At 46.0% G+C, this 21,666-nt stretch overlaps 1 protein-coding gene across 3 annotated transcripts in view; it reads left to right on the top strand.

Moving 5' to 3' along the window:
* The window catches only part of ctbp2a (C-terminal binding protein 2a), a 40,630-nt gene that overhangs the window by 470 nt on the left and 18,494 nt on the right, over nt 1-21,666 (top strand). Inside the window, exon 1 of one of the 3 annotated variants that reach the window (XM_060073263.1) lies at nt 9,548-12,383. The exons of 1 other annotated variant lie outside the window; for it this stretch is intronic. In XM_060073263.1, coding sequence (XP_059929246.1) covers nt 10,223-12,383 — 2,161 coding nt within the window. In that variant the 5' untranslated portion in view covers nt 9,548-10,222. Of the gene's footprint in view, nt 1-9,547; nt 12,384-21,666 lie in introns of those variants that run through there. One more of the 3 variants, XM_060073264.1, reaches the window with a different exon arrangement.

Genomic DNA, 21,666 nt, shown 5'->3' on the forward strand with positions numbered 1-21,666 from the left:
CTTCTCCTCTCCTCTCCTTCCCCTCTTCTACACTCTTTTACTGCTCATATCTTCTCCTTATCGTCTCCTCTTCTCCTGTGCTTCTATTCTCCTCTTCTTCTCTGCGTCAACAGAGATGGCGCCTTCCTCCTTCTCGGTTTAACATTCTCTCATTAGCTCCTGCTGCGTCTTCCATATTTAGACCCGGGAATGCTCTGCTCGCTCCTGGGGGCGACCTTCACAAGAGTACTGGTGCACCAAAGAGAAGCACCGGCCGTTTCTAGATAAAAGTATGAAGACTATTGGGTGCTCCTCAATGCAGTTGATGTAAAATGCTGATTCTGTAGAACTTTTAATTGAGTACCAGGAAAGTGCTGATGAACTTTAGCCTGGTCCTACCAGACTCTCGTACTTCATTTCATTTGCACAGAGAGTCTGGACCCACTCAATTGACTAACGTTAACTCACTTGAAGGCGGGTGTCTGTTGAAGTTTAAAACTATTGGATCTGCCCAGTGCCTCTCTGGATCTGCCATAACCAATCGCTGACGTATGGTTGTGATGTATGTCATGCGCCGGGACCCGCCGGGAATCACGTTGCGCGCAGGCTGTAAACAAACCAAACACCGTGCGTGAAGATGTCCGTCAACGAGAGCTGATTATAACTTTATCGTTCTCAGTCACTCCCTCGGTTTGCTGATTGGACGCACAAAATTTGGATGGAGAAAACCCGTGAATATACCGCAAACCCAGACGTTGTACTGAAGGGAACTTAGGCGGGCGGAGCCAGGCTAGATGAACTTATGTTTTGGTGGTAAAATATATTGGCTAAAGACTTCACCATGGCAATGATAATGCAGGTTTCAGTAGTGCTGAGGTTATCGCATGCTTGCCTGGGTAGTTTTTCAAACAGAGGAAAATGCAGACAGTGTGATTAGGATAAGAGGAGGCCCTAGCAAGATTGAAACCGAGATTGGCAGTGTGTTCATCGTTAAAATGACATTCCAATCAGAGGAGGCACCTGAGACATTTCAGTGGATTGCGTCGGTCCTCACACTCGCTCTGTCGTCGTCGTCAGTCAGCGCAGCACGAGAGGGATTCTCCACTAATGAGAATAAACAAAACAAAAGAAGCCTTGTGTAATGTTCCCTTTAATGGTTCCCTTTAAATGGAACTAATAAAGGTTTAGAGATCATAGGAGATACAAAACACTCCTCAAAGCCTGTGGACTAATTAAAAGTGTCTGTTGAAGTCTCTGTCGGATATATATAGAGACAATAGAGTGAAAGACGTCGTATTGTACCCAGATGCACAGTCAGCCAAAGCCTTTGTTGTGCATGCAGCACAAAAAGTATATTTTTTGTTACTCTTATACCCCTTGAAATCACACTGACATTCATTGCCCAACTCTATGGATTATTATTGCAGGCGATGTAGTCCCATGGATGGGAGCTGTAGCGGTATCCTAACTCTGCCTTGGGACCGCAGCCACATGGGATGTGGCTCTGGGTTCCCCACTTTATGTTTTTGGCCCTACCGCAAGCCCTTGTTTTCCCAAACAAACACTTCCTCATCTGGGCTGTTCTTCATATGCACAGGGGAACCGCACCGCGCTGTCTTCTCTGAGGTCAGCGAAGCAAACATCGTAAAATGCTGTATTATACTGCGGACCCCTCCCCCTTTACACACACACGCCACACATGCTCTCGCACACACACACACACACACACACACACACACACACACACACACACACACACACACACACACACACACACACACACACACACACACACACACACACACACACACACACACACACACACACACACACACACACACACACACACACACACAGAGACAGACAGACAGTAAAACATTTGCATGTGTGCGCCCACACAGACACACATAAGTCACTGATAGTCACACACACAGCCACACACACCCCAAGGCACCACAGACAGCCGCTGCAGCGTCCAGCACAGACAATTAGGTCACTTCAATGACTATAATGGGATTTTTTTTTTTCTTTCTTTCGTTCTGTCCTTTTTCCTTTTTTTAAGCAGTTACTCACCGGGCTGCGGCTCTTGAAAATGTGAAACGGGTGATTCATATCGAGGAAGTGAAAAGATCAGAGGGCCGTGAATCACACAGTCTATATGAGGGAGATAAATCTGTTCAGCCGTATCAGGGGGGAGGAAGAACAAGTGTGTGGGGATGGGGGAGGGGGTCGGCAAACAGGCAAGGAGTGGTGCTGTACGTGAGATACGTTGATTCCTGTCCCCACTTGAAAGCCACCCACGGTTATCAGTAACAGGCAAGGTGGGACCCATGCTTGAAGTAGAACTTAACGTTGATATATATTTATATATACATATATACACATCATTTTATTTTTCTTCTTTCTTCCGATTAACGTAGAAGCTGGGAGAAGTGCAATCAGAGACATGAAGTGGGATGAATTTGAAAGCGTTTTTCTTTTTTTCTTTTTTTTTTCGTAAGAGAGACTACCAGAAGGATTTGGAAGTGAGACTGAGTGGGAGAAACTGAGAAAGTTGCTACCGTTTATCTTTTTGGACCAATAGTGGTGCCACAGTTTCTCTCTCTCTCGGTTTAATGAAAAGAAGGAATTGTTAACATCTTCTTAAAACATTGTGTACAGTAGGAAAATATATGCAAGTAAATACTGAGGTTGGTATTGTGTGATTTGTTATGTCCATCTTTCCTTATACTTGGATAAGGATTTATGATCATCGATCATTGATTTTTTTTCAAGAGCAATTGTTTGAAAAAATTGTCTTCCCTGTAATACTGTGATATATTCCGCCCTCAAGTGTTCTCATCAACGTTTTGTGAGCGAAACCCATAATACATCGGCCTGGCAAAATAGCAACAGCACTCAATGGATAAGATGTTGGCCTTCACAAATATACGGTGCAATTAGTCCCTCTGTTGTACGTTTGATATGTGGCCAAAGTGTGTACAACCCCAATAAGAGGGCCGAGGCAAACAGCTGTTAGGAGCACCAATCCCTCTCTCTTGCTCTCTCTATGTCTCTTGCTCTCTTCCTCTCCCTCCCTATCTCTCTCTCTTGCTCTCTCTGTCTCTCTTGCTCTCTTGATCTCCCTCCCTATCTCTCTCAGTCGCTCTCTTTTTTGTCTCTCTGTCTCTCTCTCTCTCTATCTTCTCTTTCTTTCTGTCTCCGACTCTCTGCCCCTCTCTCTCTCTGTCCCCCTATCTCTCTCCAGCCCTCCGTTCACCCCATCCTTCTGTCTTCTCCATCTGTGGAACCAGCATGCCTGGCTCGGGCACCACCAGAAGCTGTTGCCACCATCATTTAGCCAGAGCTAACTGACTGGTCTGGGCATCAGCGATGGGACATGCTAGAGCTGTGTGAGTGCAGGCAGAGAGAGAGAGGGAGGTGAAAGCATCCGCCCCCATGTCAATGCTCTGATTGTAAGCATGATGTACTCCAAAGCATACACCACACGGTGGGGCAGTGGCATTTATTTCTGAGTAGGAAATGTGTGAATTGATTGCTATAGTCTCTGTGTGTGTGTGTGTGTGTACCGATAATCACTACTGAAAGTAAAAGTGATTTTTTTTTTCCTTTGTTTGGTGTTTGTTTATCCCACATAATCAATGAGGATTTCTAACCACATATTATGAAGTTACTGTCTGAAAAAAAAGACCTTCTATCTTTAACTTTTTGCAGGAAAAATAGTTAATTGTCCCCAGATGCAGAGGGTTTATTCCCTGTGTTATCCTGAACATTGAAGCCTCCCCCTAAAAAGGAACTACCTGCCCACTTCCCTAGTGGCCTCATTCTTTCCCTGGCCTCCTTCCTCCTCGTCCTCATTCCCTCCATCCCTCCAGCTCTTTCCCAATCCTACCACAGCCACTGGCATTCTGTTGATGCATGAAGTCATCGGAGCACTCTGAGATTCTGCCTCCCCCCCCCCCACCATCTCCTCACCCCACCCCCTGTGTTTCAGGCTCCAGGCCAAAACTTACAGCCCCTTTTGTGTGTGTGTGTGTGTGTGTGTGTGTGTGTGTGTGTGTGTGTGTGTGTGTGTGTGTGTGTGTGTGTGTGTGTGTGTGTGTGTGTGTGTGTGTGTGTGTGTGTGTGTGTGTGTGTGTGTGTGTGAGGACCATGGGACAGAGTACTGGAGGGTGGTGCTGCAATACCATTGGGCCTTGTGTTGATTACATTCTAAAAATAACCAAATGAAAAAGCAAATTCAAATGTGTGTGGTTTCAGACTATTTATATAAACTGTGACTCTTGGACAGTTTTAGGTTTGTTGTATGTACGTATATTTTTTCTACACGTATCTGTTTTTCCTGTTTGTTCCTCATCACGTCATATCACGTTTGTTACACGAAAAACCTAATTCTAAATCTTCCGCTCGGAATTATAAAAAACTCGTGGCACATCTGTTTTGAGTGAGAGACCAGAAAAGAACAAGTGGCGGTTGGAGAGCTAATGAGAAGCAGTGAAAAGAGATGCATTTTGGGTAAACGCGCTCTCTCATTCACCATTTACCACCGGCAACCCAGGGCATAAGGGTGTTGAGAGAGGAGCGAGAGAGAGAGAGAGGCAAAGAGAGAGTTTGGGCTGAGGTGCTTTTCGCTCATGAGACACTTACTCCTGGATCCATAATGGCTCTCTACAGCCCAACTCTGGGAAAACTATTCATAATGTCACCTAGCGCACCGCTAACATCGTCATATTGATATACGCTAGCATTGATGTGTTCACCATAAATAAAAAACTAATAAAAAAATGTTTAAGGTATCGAGATCCATTACGGAAGGCGTAATCTCATTGGACTCACACAAACGCCAATAAAGTCAACTAAATCTTTCTCAATGTGAATTGTAATGCCTGTGACAGTCATATTCTTTTAACCATATGCCGGCTTTGTAATTCCATTTCCAGTCACTGCCTGCTGTCCCCAGCTCATGCATAAGTCAACATGTGTTTAACATTCAAATCATGCCTGGAGCACACGAGTTGGACTGAAGGGAAGAGGTTATTTGTATTTCTGTTGCAGGCAGCCCGGTATCCATTTCTCGTTAGTCTTGTCACTTATTCATGTATGCATGTCAGGCCAAGGCTATGGGTTTGGTTAGGGTATGTGTGTCTGGAGAAAAAAATAAAGAAAATGAAAAGAAGTGCATATTAACAAGGAGATGCTTGCCACTCGCTGACTGTTGCATATCAACACAGTCCGAACACACACACACACACACACACACACACACACACACACACACACACACACACACACACACACACACACACACAGTAGAGACAAGAGGATCAGAAGGATCAAGCGGGCTGGATGTACGTACTCTCGGCGGTACGTTTGTGTGTGTGTTGAGCAGAGGGGCGGGTGGACAGACGGACGGACAGAGCGAGAGGGATTCCAGATGGGATCGTCGCATGTGAACCCTTCAACTCATACAGACTGAGCATTCAGTAAGTGCGAGTGGCGCACGCTTTACAACTGTGCAGATGATGCGAGCACACGGTTCAAGCCCGCCGGTGGACTGACCCCTCCCCCCTCGCTGGGCTGCATTATTCATCTGAAGGCATGGCGTGGGTGCTGAGTGACAGGGGGATGCAGGGGGTTTATTAAACGTTAGCTCCATGAATCCACGGGTCCTTTACTCTAACCTGCTTCCCCTCCAACAGCAGACCGTGCTCCCCGAGTACAAGAAGGACTCTTGACATTCACATTAATAGATGACAATTTCAAGGGCAGCTAGGTAGGCTAGTTGGATGAAGTTAAAGAGCAATGAGGAATCAACACTTTACCTGCATCACGTAACATTACGTTACGTAACAAACCTTTACAAGAGCAACCAGTTGGACCTTGTCAAAAAGGGATTGAGACACATTTCAGCATATATGGAGGCTAAAAATCCCAAAATGGCAGCCTCGAACATAAAACCTTGACATAACGGCCATAGTGGTCTTAAGCATCCAAAGAGTTGCTTTATTCCAAGGGGAAAAGGCTGAATGATGTATAACATGGTGTTAGCAGCAGCACAAAACCCCCCCAGACCTCGAATTTTGTGGCACAGATGGCACTGATGGATTGAGGATCCTTCACCCCCCTTGTTGATACAGCCGTATGGGTTGGACATGTGTAAATCCCTTGTACACCGGGGCATTCCATCCTGTGGTTCTGAGTCCTGGTATGGTGCATAGGGTTTGTTATGGCATCAGCCGTTGTCCTGTGGGAGAGGTATATGAGCTGATGCACCCTTAACCTCTGCTCTGCATGACGTTTGAAACCGTCAAGGATGGTTTACAGTACGGCAATGTATAGGTGCTCAATCGTCAAAGACAACGTGAAATGGCTTTCAGAGTGCTTCTTACATAGGAGTGTGATGTTATCCCTTGGGATTTGATTGGGTGGTGCCAGCTGAAACGCTTGCCGGCCATGCCCAATGCGTGCTATAAAGATGGGAGAGGGGGAACTTAAGGCCATACTGTTGGCCGAAAGCCGGCAGCTTTCCAGAAGTTTCCCTCTGAACCCAAATAATTCAGCAGTAGAGGAAGTTATTACAGTTTATTACATTTGGTTGTAAAATATCTAATAAACTGATTTGACACCTAGGCCTATTCATAAATTGTTGAATAAGTGAATAATAATATCACTGGAAATTAGCTTCAAAGGTGAAACAGTCAAGTTTAATTTCCTGGTGAGATCCTTTATGTATTCAAGAAGGTCTTCATTTCAATATTCTGTTCTCTTAAATTAGCATTTTTTCAAATTACTTGCAGGTCATTTTGTTTCATTAGTTTGTATTCAGATTTACCATTGACTAAATATTTTCTCCTTAAATGAATATTTGCTAACAATTCAGTCCATCCAGCACTTATTTTATTTGAGTGTGTGTGTATATATGCCTTGGCATGTATATTACCTTTTTAATAGTTGCACTTTTTTTTAGTTGAGTCTTTTTCCGTGACATAATTATTCAAAGTCTTGATCGGAAGGAAACGGTTCATAAAGACAAATTTCACACTTGAAAAATAGCATTTGTGGAACATCACTCAAAAGTTAAATTTTTAATGAAATAGACTTGCGTGATCAAGGCTGTTTCAACATACAAATACAAATAAACTAAATAGCAGACCAACTTAAAGTACCACTTTCTATTGCGGCTTTCTTCCACTTTCAGGTCCTATTACTACATTACCACAGAATTAAGCCACATTCAAGGGCATTGACACTGCAAGGAATCCCTTATTACAGGCATCCTTTAGCGTCAGGGAGAAAAGCATATCACGCTTTACCTGAAAAAAAACAATTTAGGGTTGGCAGTACTTGGCACCTACATGTAATTGAAGTTACGCCACAGAAAGTTATTGTCAGCTGATGAAGTTCGGTTCATTTCCCTGAAATGACATCTCTTGTATGCAGTCGAAGTGCTTTCTCTAAGCATGCAACATAGCGCTATTATATTTGCTCTGAAAGCCTGTGCTTAATTCCTAAATCCCTCTGTTACAACAAATCTGGTTCAGTTTGCCTAGTCTGGCAAATAATGGCACATCAGAATGCAAAAGTTTGAACAATTTACTTCGACAAAGTATGTACCCAGAGCATACAATTTTGGCCCAGCATCCTCACATGTGAAAGCACGGTGCCGTGCTCAGAAGATATTCTTCAAGAGTTTAGGAAAAAACTGAGGGGGTAGCCTGCTATTAGTATATTATTCTGGTGGATACAGTTTGTATTTAAATAGGGAAATACATTCACAGACACGTTGTAGTGGGGAAGGGCCATTGGGGAGAATGGCCAGCAATATTTGAACTTTGATGACGATCTAAACCTTTTGATGACATTATCCTCAATAATGCGAGATTAAATCTCTAGGATGATGGAGTTGACTGGGTCACAGTAAAGGCTTCGGTAGCTTGAAACTTTCAATATAGTGTTGAAGGACTTGTTATTCTTTAACATTCCTCTGTCCATATTAATTTCCCTTTGACAGACGTAGCCAGGTGCCCATGACACGCAGCGATAGACGGCACTGGTTTCATTTATTTATTTATATTTCTCTGTGGGCTGCCATCGCTCCTCCTGTCATGCCGAGCTGTGAAGAGGGAGGAGTATCTCAACACTTCACCGCTCTCCAATCCCTCCTTAATTACAAAACCTTAATTAACCGAGACAAAAACAACACGGGTCGGTCAACTTTACACTGTCGTATTTACACATGCCTTCTCCCTGGAGCGCTCCGTGCCCGCCATGCTAATGTAGACCGTCCATCTCAGCACGGTCTCAGGTGGGGAGAACAGTGCAGTAAAAATGAGAATAATGTTGGAGAGCCATGTTGGAAGTATACAGTGGGATAGGAGTGAACACTTCTTCCATTAATTAACGAAGGAGTCATCGGGGTGACCCACGTACAGTGCAGGAAGCTGGGAATAAATGTGGATCTGCCAGGCCACCTCCCAAACCACAGATTTGTCTAAATTGCCGGTCGTGTGTTCCTGTTTTGGACGTTAATTGTGTTTTGTGGGGCTGCATGGCTTTACATATGCAAAATAGAAAATGTCTGTACAATTTTGGTTCTCAGACACAATATATGCCTTTATTAATTCTTTGATGTTTCGTATTGTACTACATTTATTTTAGTTTTAATGACCAATACATAAAAATACATATTTTACTATGGCATTGTGGAATTAGTCCAATTTAGACTGGGGTTGTCAAGTCTTGACAGGTTGCTGTCTTTGAAAGCTTTTGGTTATCCAGAATTCACTTGTGTTCGCTTTTCACAATGTACCTGCAAACCCGAAAAAAAGCACTTATTTTCTGCAAAGAGTGGTAGTCCATATTATGGGGCGTGTGAAGAGGATCAGAGTAGCATGTAGGGGAGTGTTGTTCAGCTGACTTACTCTGCCTGTGAAAACGGAATGGTAATCAGAAAATCCTAGAATTAAAGTAGTGTTTATTATGTTGGTATGGCTGCAACTTATTGTATTATTTCATTGACTAAACATGACCTAATATATGTTTTTATTTATTATTTGGTTATCAAGTCTATAAAGGGTCATGCACTTTGCTTAATGTTTCCTCTGAATCCTCTGCCATCGCTTGCCGGTTATTCATGTTTCATTTCAAATGCAGTGAGTCAATTTCCAATCTGTTATTCATTTACACCAGCGAGCAGCTTGGTGAAGGTGACATCTTCCAATGCATCATTGACATTTGAGAGTTAATTGTGCAGTACTTGTGTTCATGCTTCTAATGGTCTCTTTGGGCCCAGAGGATTAGTATCCAATCAGGGTGGGTGGATTTGATGTTTACTGACAGCGCGTGGGACTTAGCAGTGAGAACTGTGTTCATTTCAATGGACCTGTCTACTTTGCCTCGCCTCTGTTCCCCCTGGCTCCTGGTGGCTTTGAGTCTGCTCAGGCAACTAACGGGATAACCAGTCGCTGAAACAGACTGACGACACCGCACTCCTGTTGCCTCAGGTAAGTGATTCCTCCAATAGGGTGGGCCAAGTCATAATGTGGGCGTGTCCTCTGAATCGTCGCCATCACATTGCGTTGCGTGTCCGCGATACAGTTTTATCTGGTTCACGTGACGTCACAGTGGACAGCAGAATTATGCCGGCTTTATTAAGTCTTTAATCCGCAATAGCAATCGGCAGAGCGAGTCAAATGTCCAGGAGAAGGGGGCGATAAATCCTCCTGGATTAGTACAAGCCCCTGCCCATCCCATCCCTCTGACCCAGCCCAGCCCGCTCTTTCTTGGTGTGTTTTCCACTTTATGGCTAAACCACCAGTGGACGATCATGTCAAGCTAACATCCTGATATTGTGCCGTTTGTGTAGTAGTTCGGTCACCTCTGCAGCCAACGGATATGGTGTGTTGCCGTGTGTTTGTGTGGGTGTCCTGTTTCCTTTTGCACAACAAGCCAGTGTGACAACAATTAATTATTCAAGGATCGCCGGCCTCAAGGGAGTCATCTGATACACTAGAACCCAGCAGAGAGCAGAAATTATTACAACCTGATATCAGGTGAAACTAAATACCTGGCTTTGTTTTTTTTGCCTTACCTTCCACTCGGCCGAGTACTTTTATTTTGATGTTACTGTAACAGAAGACGTGAAAGGGAACCCCTGTGCAGCAAGCTACGTTTCTTCTTCTGCTTCTTCTTCTTCTTCTTCGGTCCGCGTAAACAGCGTCTACCTCCTGCCTCCTTCACTCCAATGCTGGTCCCCAACAAGCAGACGAGCCTCGGTCGCTCCCACAGCTGGGAACCTTTGGGGGGCAACGAGGGTCAGTGGGACAGGTCCGCAGACGGTGTGTACGAGCAACAAGCGAGGGTCGCCGCCAGGAGGAACTCCCTGTCCTACGGCGAGGGAGGAGGCTGGTACGAGCCGCAGCCAGGGGTTCGCCCCCCTGACCTGGATTTAAAACGCGACCCATATTCCCACCAGGACGCACTGTACGGAGCAGGCTACCCGGAGCGACTCGATCCCCGGGCGCAGAGAAAGGGCTCTGTGCCGGAGCTCACCCAGTACGAACGTCCGACCATGGCTCACCGCGGCTCAGTCGGACATCAGGAGTACTATCCCCATGACCCGGCGATGACTCCTCGCCAAGCAGATGGATTTTTCCGGGGAGAACATCAGCCTGTCCCGCCTCCCCCGCATCCGCTCAGCAGGTCCGCCTCCCACTTTGGTATGAGTCCGGGGGCTCGCGCCCCTCCCTCACCTCTCCCGCCGCCGCCTCCACCTCCTACCGCTCACGAGATCAACCGGCTTTATAGGGACCCCGGAGCTGTAGCTAACGCGGCTGCCAAGATGATGCCAGATGGCCAACGCATTACCAGCAGAGCGCCGTCTCCGGCTCACTACGGCACAGAGCATGGCTCTCCACGCTACGCCAGTGAGCCTCCCGCCATGAATCAACCGGGATATACTGATATCAACGGGCATCCGGTGGATCCACAGCAGCCGGGGGCCGCTACCTGTCTGGTGGTGGACCCTGCCTGTCAGGGCATCGTCATGAGGCAGGATGCAGGCTCACCCTTCACCATCCAACAGCAGCATCAGCTCCAGCAGCAGCAGCTGCAGCAGCAACAGCAGCAGCAGTTACAACAGCAGCAACACTTGCAGCAGCAGCAGATTCAGCAGCAGCAATTGCAGCAACAGCAATTGCAGCAGCAACAATTACAGCAGCAGCAATTGCAGCAGCAGCAAATCCAGCAGCAACAATTGCAGCAGCAACAATTGCAGCAGCAGCAGCCCCTGCCCCCTCCACCAATGTCTGTTTATGACCCAAACCTGCAAATGGCTGTTCCCCTTGGACCACCGCCTGCTCTAGCTCAAGTAGTCGCCCCGGTCCCAGTCAACATCCCTGCTCCGCCTCCTCCAGCCACTCAGATCCATTCTCCTCTTCCACCTGTTCCTCAAACCCCTGGACCTGTGGACCCCAAGAAGACCGACCCAGAGTTTGTGGCTCTGCTGCGAAATGAGGGCCTCTCGGAGCGCACCATCTCGACACTCATCCAGCAGGGCTTTGACTCTACGGGCATGCTGGCCGTCATGGAGGAGAACGACGTCCGCACCGTAGCCTCGAACCTGGGCCAGGCTCGCGTCCTTGCTCGTTTGGCCCTCAACTGCAAGCGGCCCACTGATTCTCTACCGGGCCCAAACCAGCAGCAGCCTGCCATGAGGGGCCGCTCCAATAGCTTCAGCCACCGTTCGGACATCTACCAACACCAACATTACCAACCACACCTTTCCCAGGCTTTGGCAATCGACCCGCATCTAATGCCTCCACAGACCCCAGGAGGAATGCAGACCATCTCCCCAAGAATGGGGGAGATGATGGGACGGAGGCCAAGCAGCGCCCCGTCCCAACAGCTGATGGAAGCCAATGGAGGATACCACGGCCAGGCACCACGCACCCCGGGGCCATACACAGGAGCCATGGTACCTGTGCAGCCACGGCCCATGTCGGCCTACTCCCAGCACTCCGGTATGGGCATGCCCATGCAGATGATGCCTCAGCAGATGACGGGGTCAATGTCCGCCATGTCTTTCCAACAACTGCCGCAGCAAATGCCCTTGTCGATGCCGGCTTTACAACAACCACAGCAGGTACCGAAGGCGTACTCCACTAACTATACCGTGCCCATGGAGCTTATGAAGAGAGACCGGAACCTACCTCCGTCACCCATGCACAGCCCACACCCTAGTCCACAGATGATGCGTAAGACCGGGGGACCCAACTCTGATTGCTCAATGGTGGCTGTGTCGGGGCCCATACAGGGCCAGGGAGGGTCCCAGGCACCCATGCAGAAGACGAGTCGTCGCACTGGACCGCCAGTCATCATGTCCAGCATGGCTTCTCCTGATCTAAGTAAAACACTTTTCTTTCTCTATCATCACTCAAACACACCCTCTGGCTTTTCAACCGGATGGAGTCCATCATTATCTTGGCTCTCTTTCAGAGGATGGCATGATGTTGGGGCTCATCTATTTCTATCTTTTCCATTCATCAATTTTAATTGTATGAATGCGGTTATTATACGTGCCAGTGTTGCAAAGTAGCCATAATCGTGGATGCATCATTCCAATTCATGAAATTGATTGTGTAAATATTTAATGGAAGTACAATTAGTATGTGCATTAAAAAACGAAATGTCTATTTTCTAAACAAATCATAATGTATTACGGGCCTAACGTATCTGTCCAGGTAGAATAGAGGTTATTCCTCCAGTATCATTTCATACATTACAACAGTATATGAAACCTGTTTGTTCCATTATGTTTGACCAGTATAGTAGATTTGTAATGCTGCATCCTATGCATGGAATGATTTCTGTATTAAGCCCTGCTGCTCTGCAGGGGTGACTTCTTTGAATAACCCTCGATAATCCATCCACTGCCCTACTTCTGGTACGTAGTTGTATGCTTCAATCCCTGTTAAAGGAATTCTTATCTTGAGATGGTTATGCATTCTTTCCCATCATTTCTTGATTATTAGTATTTATTTTCCTGTCAGAATGCGTACAACATGCAGACGATTCCTTTGGTGAGGATCTGTTTGGCAGATAAGGCTGTGCGACAGCTGTCCATATCCATTTTGAAACGTCCTCAATTTCAACAATTGTGCTGTCACAAGCTCTCGGGCTGACAGGTAATCTAACACAGGCAGTATTTACGTCCTTTGACATCCTTTTATTTGGTAGAGATCTTGAATGACTTTCCCTCGCAATCTCACTGAATCGGCGGATCTGTTTACATATTCTCGTGCATGCACGGGTATGTAATCATGCGTACACCATATGAGCTTGGGTGTCTGTATCCCTGTTGATGGACTTGTTTACCACGGCGGGACACATTGAACATGCAATGTGACATCAGAACACAAACCACAGCTATAATGGCAAATATATCATCAAAGACACCCAAGCTGCCTTACTTTGTGATGGCTAGATTAGCAGCCGCCACGATGACGTTCAATCTGCAGTTCTACATACTCGACAGCAGCTCTTGTGCTGTGCTCCCTGTGCTCTTGTCTCCCTGTGTCCCCCTCACAGACTCTACAGTTGTGAGGATGGATGTAGCACTGGGTTATGCTAATAGGAACGCTTGAGAGTCGCCTGGAGGGCCTCTTGAGTGGACTGCGCCGGGCGGCTGTCTCTCCGCCCTGCCTCAGACAAGGTGCACGGCTCTGACCGGCACAGAATGGCAATCAGCTGTGTTCTGTGGTTTGTTTGTTTGAAACTGTCGGTTCTGTTCAACACAAATCCTACGCTCCTACTCGCTAACTGCCAATGACAGCGCCAGGGGATGGAGAATGTTGAAGTTTATAGTGTGGAAAATTAAAAGGGAAGCAGAAGTATTTTTTACATTGAGTGTTGAAGGTATTTTAATTTAAATAGATCAATTTAAACTTGATTTTCCATTAAAACAGTTATATTGGTTATGTTGGGTACACTGTATGCAAACACTTCTATAGTGTGCAACATTACACTTCAAATACGAACAGGATCCCCTTATCACTGCCTTTTTTCTTCAGTAGAGCGATAGACATCAGTGATTGCAGTCACTATGGGCTGATTGTTCCATCTACACCAGCTCATCGCCAACATGTGTCTCTCTTTCTCTGTGCATGTTGTAATGAGAGAGGAGATGGCTCGGTAATCCGTCAAATCCTCCTCTTCCAGCGCAGAGTTAATCCACTGATTCTGTCATTTCCTACAAACCAGAGTCATGGCTCGATATGCTGGGCCACTGCCAACCGCCCAGCCAGTGGTCTACGGAGAAAACCGCTGACCTGAGGCGCTCGGGTTGTCCTTGTTTTTATGTGGTCGCTTGCAAAGTAGGAAGCATGCTCTGGGCGGGATACCGTCGAGTTCTTTAATGATAAAAGAAATTCTCCAAAAAGACAACACGCTACATCCAGAAAACACCTCATTTGAATATGGCTGACATTTGCTGCCTTTGTAATTTTATCTGTTAATGGACAGCACAACACAGCCTCTAAAAGCACATTGCTTAATTGTTTGTTGCTAGGCAACATTGTTTTTTGTGATAATCATGGGCAGATGATCTGCTGGTTAGGAGGGGAGGGGGTGAGAGGAAGGAATCGTTGTAAATGTAAATGTTACATCTCTGTCTTCCACATAATATCCAGCAGTCAGCATGCATTTAGAAAATATGGATAATAGTCTTGGTTGGAGGTGGATGCACAAATAATTACTAATATTTTCTTTCTATAAAGGAGATAATTAATTAATTGTAGAACCAACTGATTACAATTCCACATTTTGGCAAAATCGGAATGTTATCGGGTTAGGTAGAAATTGCTTTGTAACAGCAGCAGGCAATACGTAATGATCTCACATTCCTCAAAATCCAATTTACATAGAGCTTCATTTTAATGTCCTCTGACAATTTATTAGTTACACCCACACTGAGACAGGAGGGTCTCTCTCTCTCTCTCTCTCTCTCTCTCTCTCTCTCTCTCTCTCTATCCCTCTCTCTCTATCTCTATCTCTCTCTCTCTCCCCTCCCAATATGGCCTGTGTAAATGAGTTTGGCGTGTCCTCTCGCAGCGTGGCCGGGGAGACCCTGCCTCTCTTTAATAACCAGCTAGGATTCTCTCCTCCTCCCCCTCCCCCATCCCCCTCCCCCCCTACTCAATCGCCATATATGGTAGTGTGAGGCTCCCAGCACTCCCTCACTTCCACCCAGGGCATTGCGTGGGCTCACATCTATGAACTCGAGCCAGGCCATCTCATGCCAACACAGGTCAGTATGGTGCCCCCCCCGCTCCCCCCTACCCCTTTGCTCAGGCCTTGTGTGAGGATATGGGGTGTGGTTGTTTATTTTTTGTCATTGTTGTATTCATTGTTTTGGAGAAGTTAAGATTGTACATCAATGATGAAGGGCCAGAGAGACAATGGGAGAGAGAAAGATAGAGCTAAAGGAAGGGAGAGAGAGAGATATAGGCTAAAAGAAAGGAGAGCATGAGAGATCTCTGTAGATAATGCTGGATAGGTTGCAGCAGGTTGGAGGAGGGGATACGAAGTTGTGAGCTGTCAATCAAACGTTCAAGGCTGGATTTGCTATGGAAATGAGGGGAGCTGTAAATGTGGAACTGGCAAGGGTGAAGGTTTGACCTTAATCTCAAGTCGGTGTCATCGGTTGTCATTGTAATACACTTATTTTCCTTCTCCCCATAGGAGCATTAATAAGGAATGTGTGTGTGGCTGTGAAGAGTGTGTGAGTGCATGCATTCTAATTTGCTACTAGTAGTGTCGTGACCTTGACCACCGTACCCGTCACAACACATTGAGTCCTAATTACAGCATGCAAAACCCCTGCATGGGCTCCTCACCCCCATGTAAGGCTTAAGGTTAGGTCTCAGGTGGCACAGGCATTGTAATCAACGCTGGCCGGTGAAATAGGGCAGGTTTCTGTCCATGATGTGATGTGTGATTGTGCACTGGGTTCAGATTATCAGAAGGGTTGACAAGCAGTAGCAGGTGGCATGACCGAAGTCTATTAAGTCATGGTGCAAAGTTCCATTCCCAGTGCCCACCAGATGTTCCTCTTAAAGCACGACACGATTTATCCCCTTACCCGCGGCTGCGTGCTGTCAATCTCTCCCTCTCTCTCTCTCTGTCTCTCTCTCTTTCTCTCTCTATCTCTCGCTCTCGCTCTCTCTCTCGCTCTTATTTTTGCTCTCGCACTCTGTCTCTCTGTGAGGATTAGATCTATCGAAATGCTTACCTTGGCGTGTGTGTAGTTGTTCTGACGGCGATTGTATTTGGTCCTTATGCCCTAGAAAATACTCTGTGCTGTGTAGTGGACTTATCTGAGATGTCTGTTATAAGAATAGACACGTTTCCTGGGGAAACAAAAAAAAAAAAAAAAATTCATCCTCAATTATGAGGGAAACGTGATTGCTAGGGCTGCAAGTTCGGTAACGGTCGAGTTTGAATACGCCTTAATCTTGGTGGAAAATAAGAATGTGTTCATCTTAACATCTACCACAGACTGATGTGCGATTGCATTGAGAGAGAAAGGGAAGAGTGAGAGTGATGGTAAAAGAGGAGATTTCCTTCGACTAGCCATCTGTGAGGACGGAAGGCAGGAGAGTGGGGCACGGTCAATCTATATGTGATGCTGTGTAATCCAGGGTAAATGAAGTGATGAATAATTGCTCTCTATTGGAAATGTTGAATGGAATTGTACAATTTGTGTTAGCCAAAATAATATTATTATCTAAATGAAACGTGTGTGTGTGTGTGTGTGTGTGTGTGTGTGTGTGTGTGTGTGTGTGTGTGTGTGTGTGTGTGTGTGTGTGTGTGTGTGTGTGTGTGTGTGTGTGTGTGTGTGTGTGTGTGTGTGTTGCGTGTATGAAAAAAAAAAAAAAGTATATTTATATCAACCATAGCATTTAGAATTAGAACATCAACTATAAAACATAAATGTACTATTAAATTAAATTTGAAATTAAATATTACGTAAATTAATATTTTGAATACCTATTTTATAATTTCTTCTTTAAGATGCATAAGATCGTATACAAATGAATTACAGTTGTTATAGTACTTACCTCAAAAAACCTTAAACAAGGCTGCAACCTCTTTTAGGAATGGAATTACAGCTGGCATTTGCCCAGCTCTTTCCCTGCGCTGCTCTGCAACAGTGTTGTCATTTAGCCTTTGGAATAAATGAGTGGTCATCGTACTCATGCAGTATTTTAGCAACAACGATAAATCACAAGCACCGAGCAAAATGAGGTCTAATTATTAGCAAATGTTCCCTTCCCTCCTCCCTCTCCTCTCTGCTCCCTTCGTTCTCTCTTCTTCCATTCTACGCCAAAGAGAGTTGTCCTGAATAATTCGTTGCGAGAAAATAATAACCTCACAGGCATTAAATTACACAGAGAGAGAGGGAGAGCGAGCGAGAGAGACTGGCACTGAAAACGGTGTTTGCTTTTAATGGGAGCCTACTGCATATGAGAAGCGCGGTGCGGCAGAGCAAATCTTAGCACTTTTTAATGACATTTCATCACGGGGAAAGAGGACATTTTGGGAGTGCTGATAAATCTCATTTGCAGTGGAGATGGGCCCGGGCCAATGCATATCTCAGTCGGCACTGCGAGTCCGTTTGATCGCACCCAGTGCAAAATGTGTTTTTCATGCTGGGTTACCAAGCTGGGTAACATTTTTATTTATTCGCACACATTTTCAATAGAGCCACTATTTGAATATGTCCAATTGGAAAAAGTGTGCATGAGGAGCATATGAATAATTACCCAGCAAATTGTAACACAATCGGAATCGCGAATGTTTTAAACTGCACAGAGAAAATGTTCAGCTGAGGTGAAAGTGTGCATTTAACGTTATTCGAGGATGATTGGAAAACGTGTGCATAGTTGTATTTTGAGCCCTTTTGTGTGTGTGTGTGTGTGTGTGTGTGTGTGTGTGTGTGTGTGTTTGTGTTTGAGCGAGAGAAGAGAACATGCATAAATAGGTGTGGGTTAGTGGTGGTGTATAAATGTGTATGGCGAGGGCTGTTTAATTTAATGGTTCTTGCTGACATCAAATATTCTGCTACAATGAAGTCCAGTGTGTCTTTCTCTATTAGTGCCTTTCTGTGTGTGTGTGTGTGTATACGAGGGTTAATGTATGTGTGTGTTTGTGTGTATGTACAGACCAGCGTGTGTGCTTATTGGGTGCGGGTTGCATGGGGGGGTTGTTGCACTCATGCGTGCATGCTAGTATTTACATACATAAATTACTCGTACACAGGGACATTTGCATGCATGCCTGCTTACACACTGACCAGGCATGTCTTGTTAGTCCCCCAACCCCTTAGACACACACACACACACACACACACACACACACACACACACACACACACACACACACACACACACACACACACACACACACACACACACACACACAGACTCTTGCTCACCCACATCCACTTCATGTGTCTTTCTTTGTGCTCGTGCCAGTTGGCTCTGATCACAGAGCGAGGAGGAGGAGAGAGAGAGAGATAGCGGGAGAGAGGGAGCGAGCGAGGGAGAGAGAATGCGAGTGCGTGGTGGCCGTGGTGCGGTGGAGGGAAGGGCGGTGCGACATAAATGGCGAAACAAGAGTTTACGTGTCCAGGATACCCTCCCGACAAAACATCTGGTGTGCACCTGCGGCAGCGATGTCTCTTTCTGTGTCTTTTACTCCCATATCGCCCACTCTTTTTCATGTGTTCTCTAAATCTCTGTCCCCCCCCCCCCCCCCCCTCTTAGAACCTGGCTGGCACTGGGTTCAACTGGCAAAGCAAAGCGTGTAGATCACAGGAAGCAGATGGGTTGCTGGATTTCGGAGGTCAAATTATACAGCCCTTTCTCTCTCTCTTTGGCTCTGTCATCATGAATTCATTTTCCTTTTTTTTTACTCCAATGCCTGGTTTGTGCGTTCTGGTTACAGGATTGTAACCAAACCTTCTCAATGACGGCATTTAAAACCCTTGTGTGTGCTCTGTTATAGCGATCTCTGCAAACACTAGCACGAAAGCTGCTCCTGTAACAAACGTGTCATCACGCCGCTGACGTCAAATCAGAAGACCTGGCTGTGCTGTTTTTCTCTCAATTTAAAGCGATTACTGTCGTCAGTTAAGGTGCTCTAGCGAATAAGGATTAGGTAGGAGTAGGACCAACGCTGTGCACTGACAATGGCTGTAGCTTGTGCGATGTATACAGATTTCGTTCCACTACTATCCTATTTTTTATTACCAGGGCCAAATTCTATTCGATTTCAGTTGTTGGTATTTTTTTTGCAGTGTAATAATGGGTATTCTTAACAGAACAACAGCTTGGTTTTAAAAAATAAATAATGTAACACTCTCAGGCCTGCAGTTGTCTTTGCTTGGCTAAAGCACCAAGCTTGAGGTGTGTGTGTGTGTGTGTGTGTGTGTGTGTGTGTGTGTGTGTGTGTGTGTGTGTGTGTGTGTGTGTGTGTGTGTGTGTGTGTGTGTGTGTGTGTGTGTGTGTGTGTGTGTGTGTGTGTCGGTTTTTAGGTTTGTGTGTGTGTTTTTGTGACTAAAAAGGAGAAAGACACCACCCCTGTTATTTCTGTATTTTTTAATTTCCGTGTATTTGTGGGAGACACTTTGTGGAAGGTCTTTGTGGTTGCCATGCCCACTTGCAGGTGGCACTCCACTCAAGTGATCATCATCCAGTATCATTTTCAAACATGGCTGCAAGTATTCCTGTCTCGCGTCGTGGCCGTGATGCACCCTTGTGCAAGTCGGGAATGAAAAATAAGAACAAAAAAAAAGGGCAGAATATCCTGAATTACATGTGTCTCTGAGCCCTGCCCCCTGCCACTAAACAGGCTTTGTGTGGTGTTTTGCCCCTAGATTAGTTTAGATCTTAATCCGTAAATCTGGGGTTAGGCATAGTTAGGGGGTTCATAACTAGAGCTCTGGTGACTTCGCAGATGGATTTTTACACATGCAGGGAGGAGTGTCTCATCTCTAACTGTGTGTGTGTGTGTGTGTGTGTGTGTGTGTGTGTGTGTGTGTGTGTGTGTGTGTGTGTGTGTGTGTGTGAGTGTGAGAGTGTGCACGTGTTTATGTCTGCGTTGGTTAGCCCTCAAACAATCAGTCTTCATCATGATGACTATATTGATTATATTGAACATTAAAAAAATATCTTATAATGGGGTCTGGAAAAAGTTGATTTGTCATTATTTGATGTCACTATGCCATTCTATTAACCTGCATGATTAATCGATTGAGCCACAAGATCATGGATGCAATTGATGGAGCTACAATTAGCATAATTGTCAGTTGTAGCACTATGTTAACATTCCAAATGGATCGGTGTTTGTGTCCGTGCCTCTTTGCATAGTGTGAGTGTGCGAGTGAACGAGAGGGAGTGAGCGAGAGACATTGTCGCAGTATGTACACACGCGTCGGTGTTCCCATGCAATGTGTTTTTGCAGGTGAGCGAATGAGTGATTGAACGAGAGACATTGACTCACTTGTCTGACGAGGCTGCTCTGTGTGCTCGGGCTTGCTTGTTTGTTTTGAAGGCAGCCAGTGGAAAGCGCACCGCGTGCAGAGATTACGCGTGGGAATTGTGTGTTTGGCGGCCGCAGACGAAACAGACCTCATTGAGGGGGCGCCCTGTGGGCTCCACGCCGCCCGCCATTGTGTTGTGATTCTCCTGCACCTGCGTGTCCTTGACGGGCCTGGCGTCGTCGTTATCCCCGTGACTCCGGTGCTGGCTCTCTGCTCGGGCCTTTGTGCCTCATTGGCAGTTATTGATATCAATATTGAGCTGCCTCATTCTGAGCACTGAGCGCTCCAAAAGGGGCCCGTTGTATGGGAGACCCGGGGAGGAAATCAATACATTTTGTGTGAGAGAAAGTCTGTGTGTGTGATAGAGAACAAATGGGAGGAGAGAACAAATGAGAGAGAGAGAGAGAGAGAGAGAGAGGAGAGAGAGAGAGAGGAGAGAGAGAGAGGAGAGAGAGAGAGAGAGAGAGAGAGAGAGAGAGAGAGAGAGAGAGAGAGAGAGAGAGAGAGAGGAGAGAGAGGAGAGAGAGAGAGAGGGAGAGGAGAGAGAGAGAGAGAGTAGAGGGGAGGAGAAGGAGCGGGAGAGAGAGAAGACGAGAGGAGGGAGTGAGAGAGTGGAGAGAGAGGAGAGAGAGGGAGGCGAGGACAGACAGAAAAATTGTGAGACGAAGGCCAGATCACAAGTAATAAAACCCGAAATTCACAGGGAGGAAAGGGAGGGCTGGATGAAACAGGGAGGGGAGGCTGTAAAAAAAAAAAAAAAAAGAGAAGGAAAAAAAATTAGACGGAGTGGGGAGAGCGGAGCAAAGAGAAGAGTGAAATCAGCGTGTGCCAGGAGCCGCGCGCCACTGCTCTGCTCATTTTGACTGCTGATCGTTAAGACATTTTTTCTCTCGTTCATTCTTTTCTCCCTCCTCCTTTTTCTCTCGCTGCTGCATAGCTGTGGCTCCCGTTTGTTATTCTCTCTCTCTCTATTTCTCTCTCCACCCACCCCCTGTCCCCCCGTCCCCCCCACTCTCACTCTCTCTCTCTCTCTCTCTCTCTCTCTCTCTGCTCACTCTGTCTCTTTTCTTTCTTCTCTTTTGCTC

The sequence above is a fragment of the Gadus macrocephalus genome, chromosome 15 (assembly GCF_031168955.1).
Source record: "Gadus macrocephalus chromosome 15, ASM3116895v1".
NCBI classification, from domain to species: domain Eukaryota; kingdom Metazoa; phylum Chordata; class Actinopteri; order Gadiformes; family Gadidae; genus Gadus; species Gadus macrocephalus.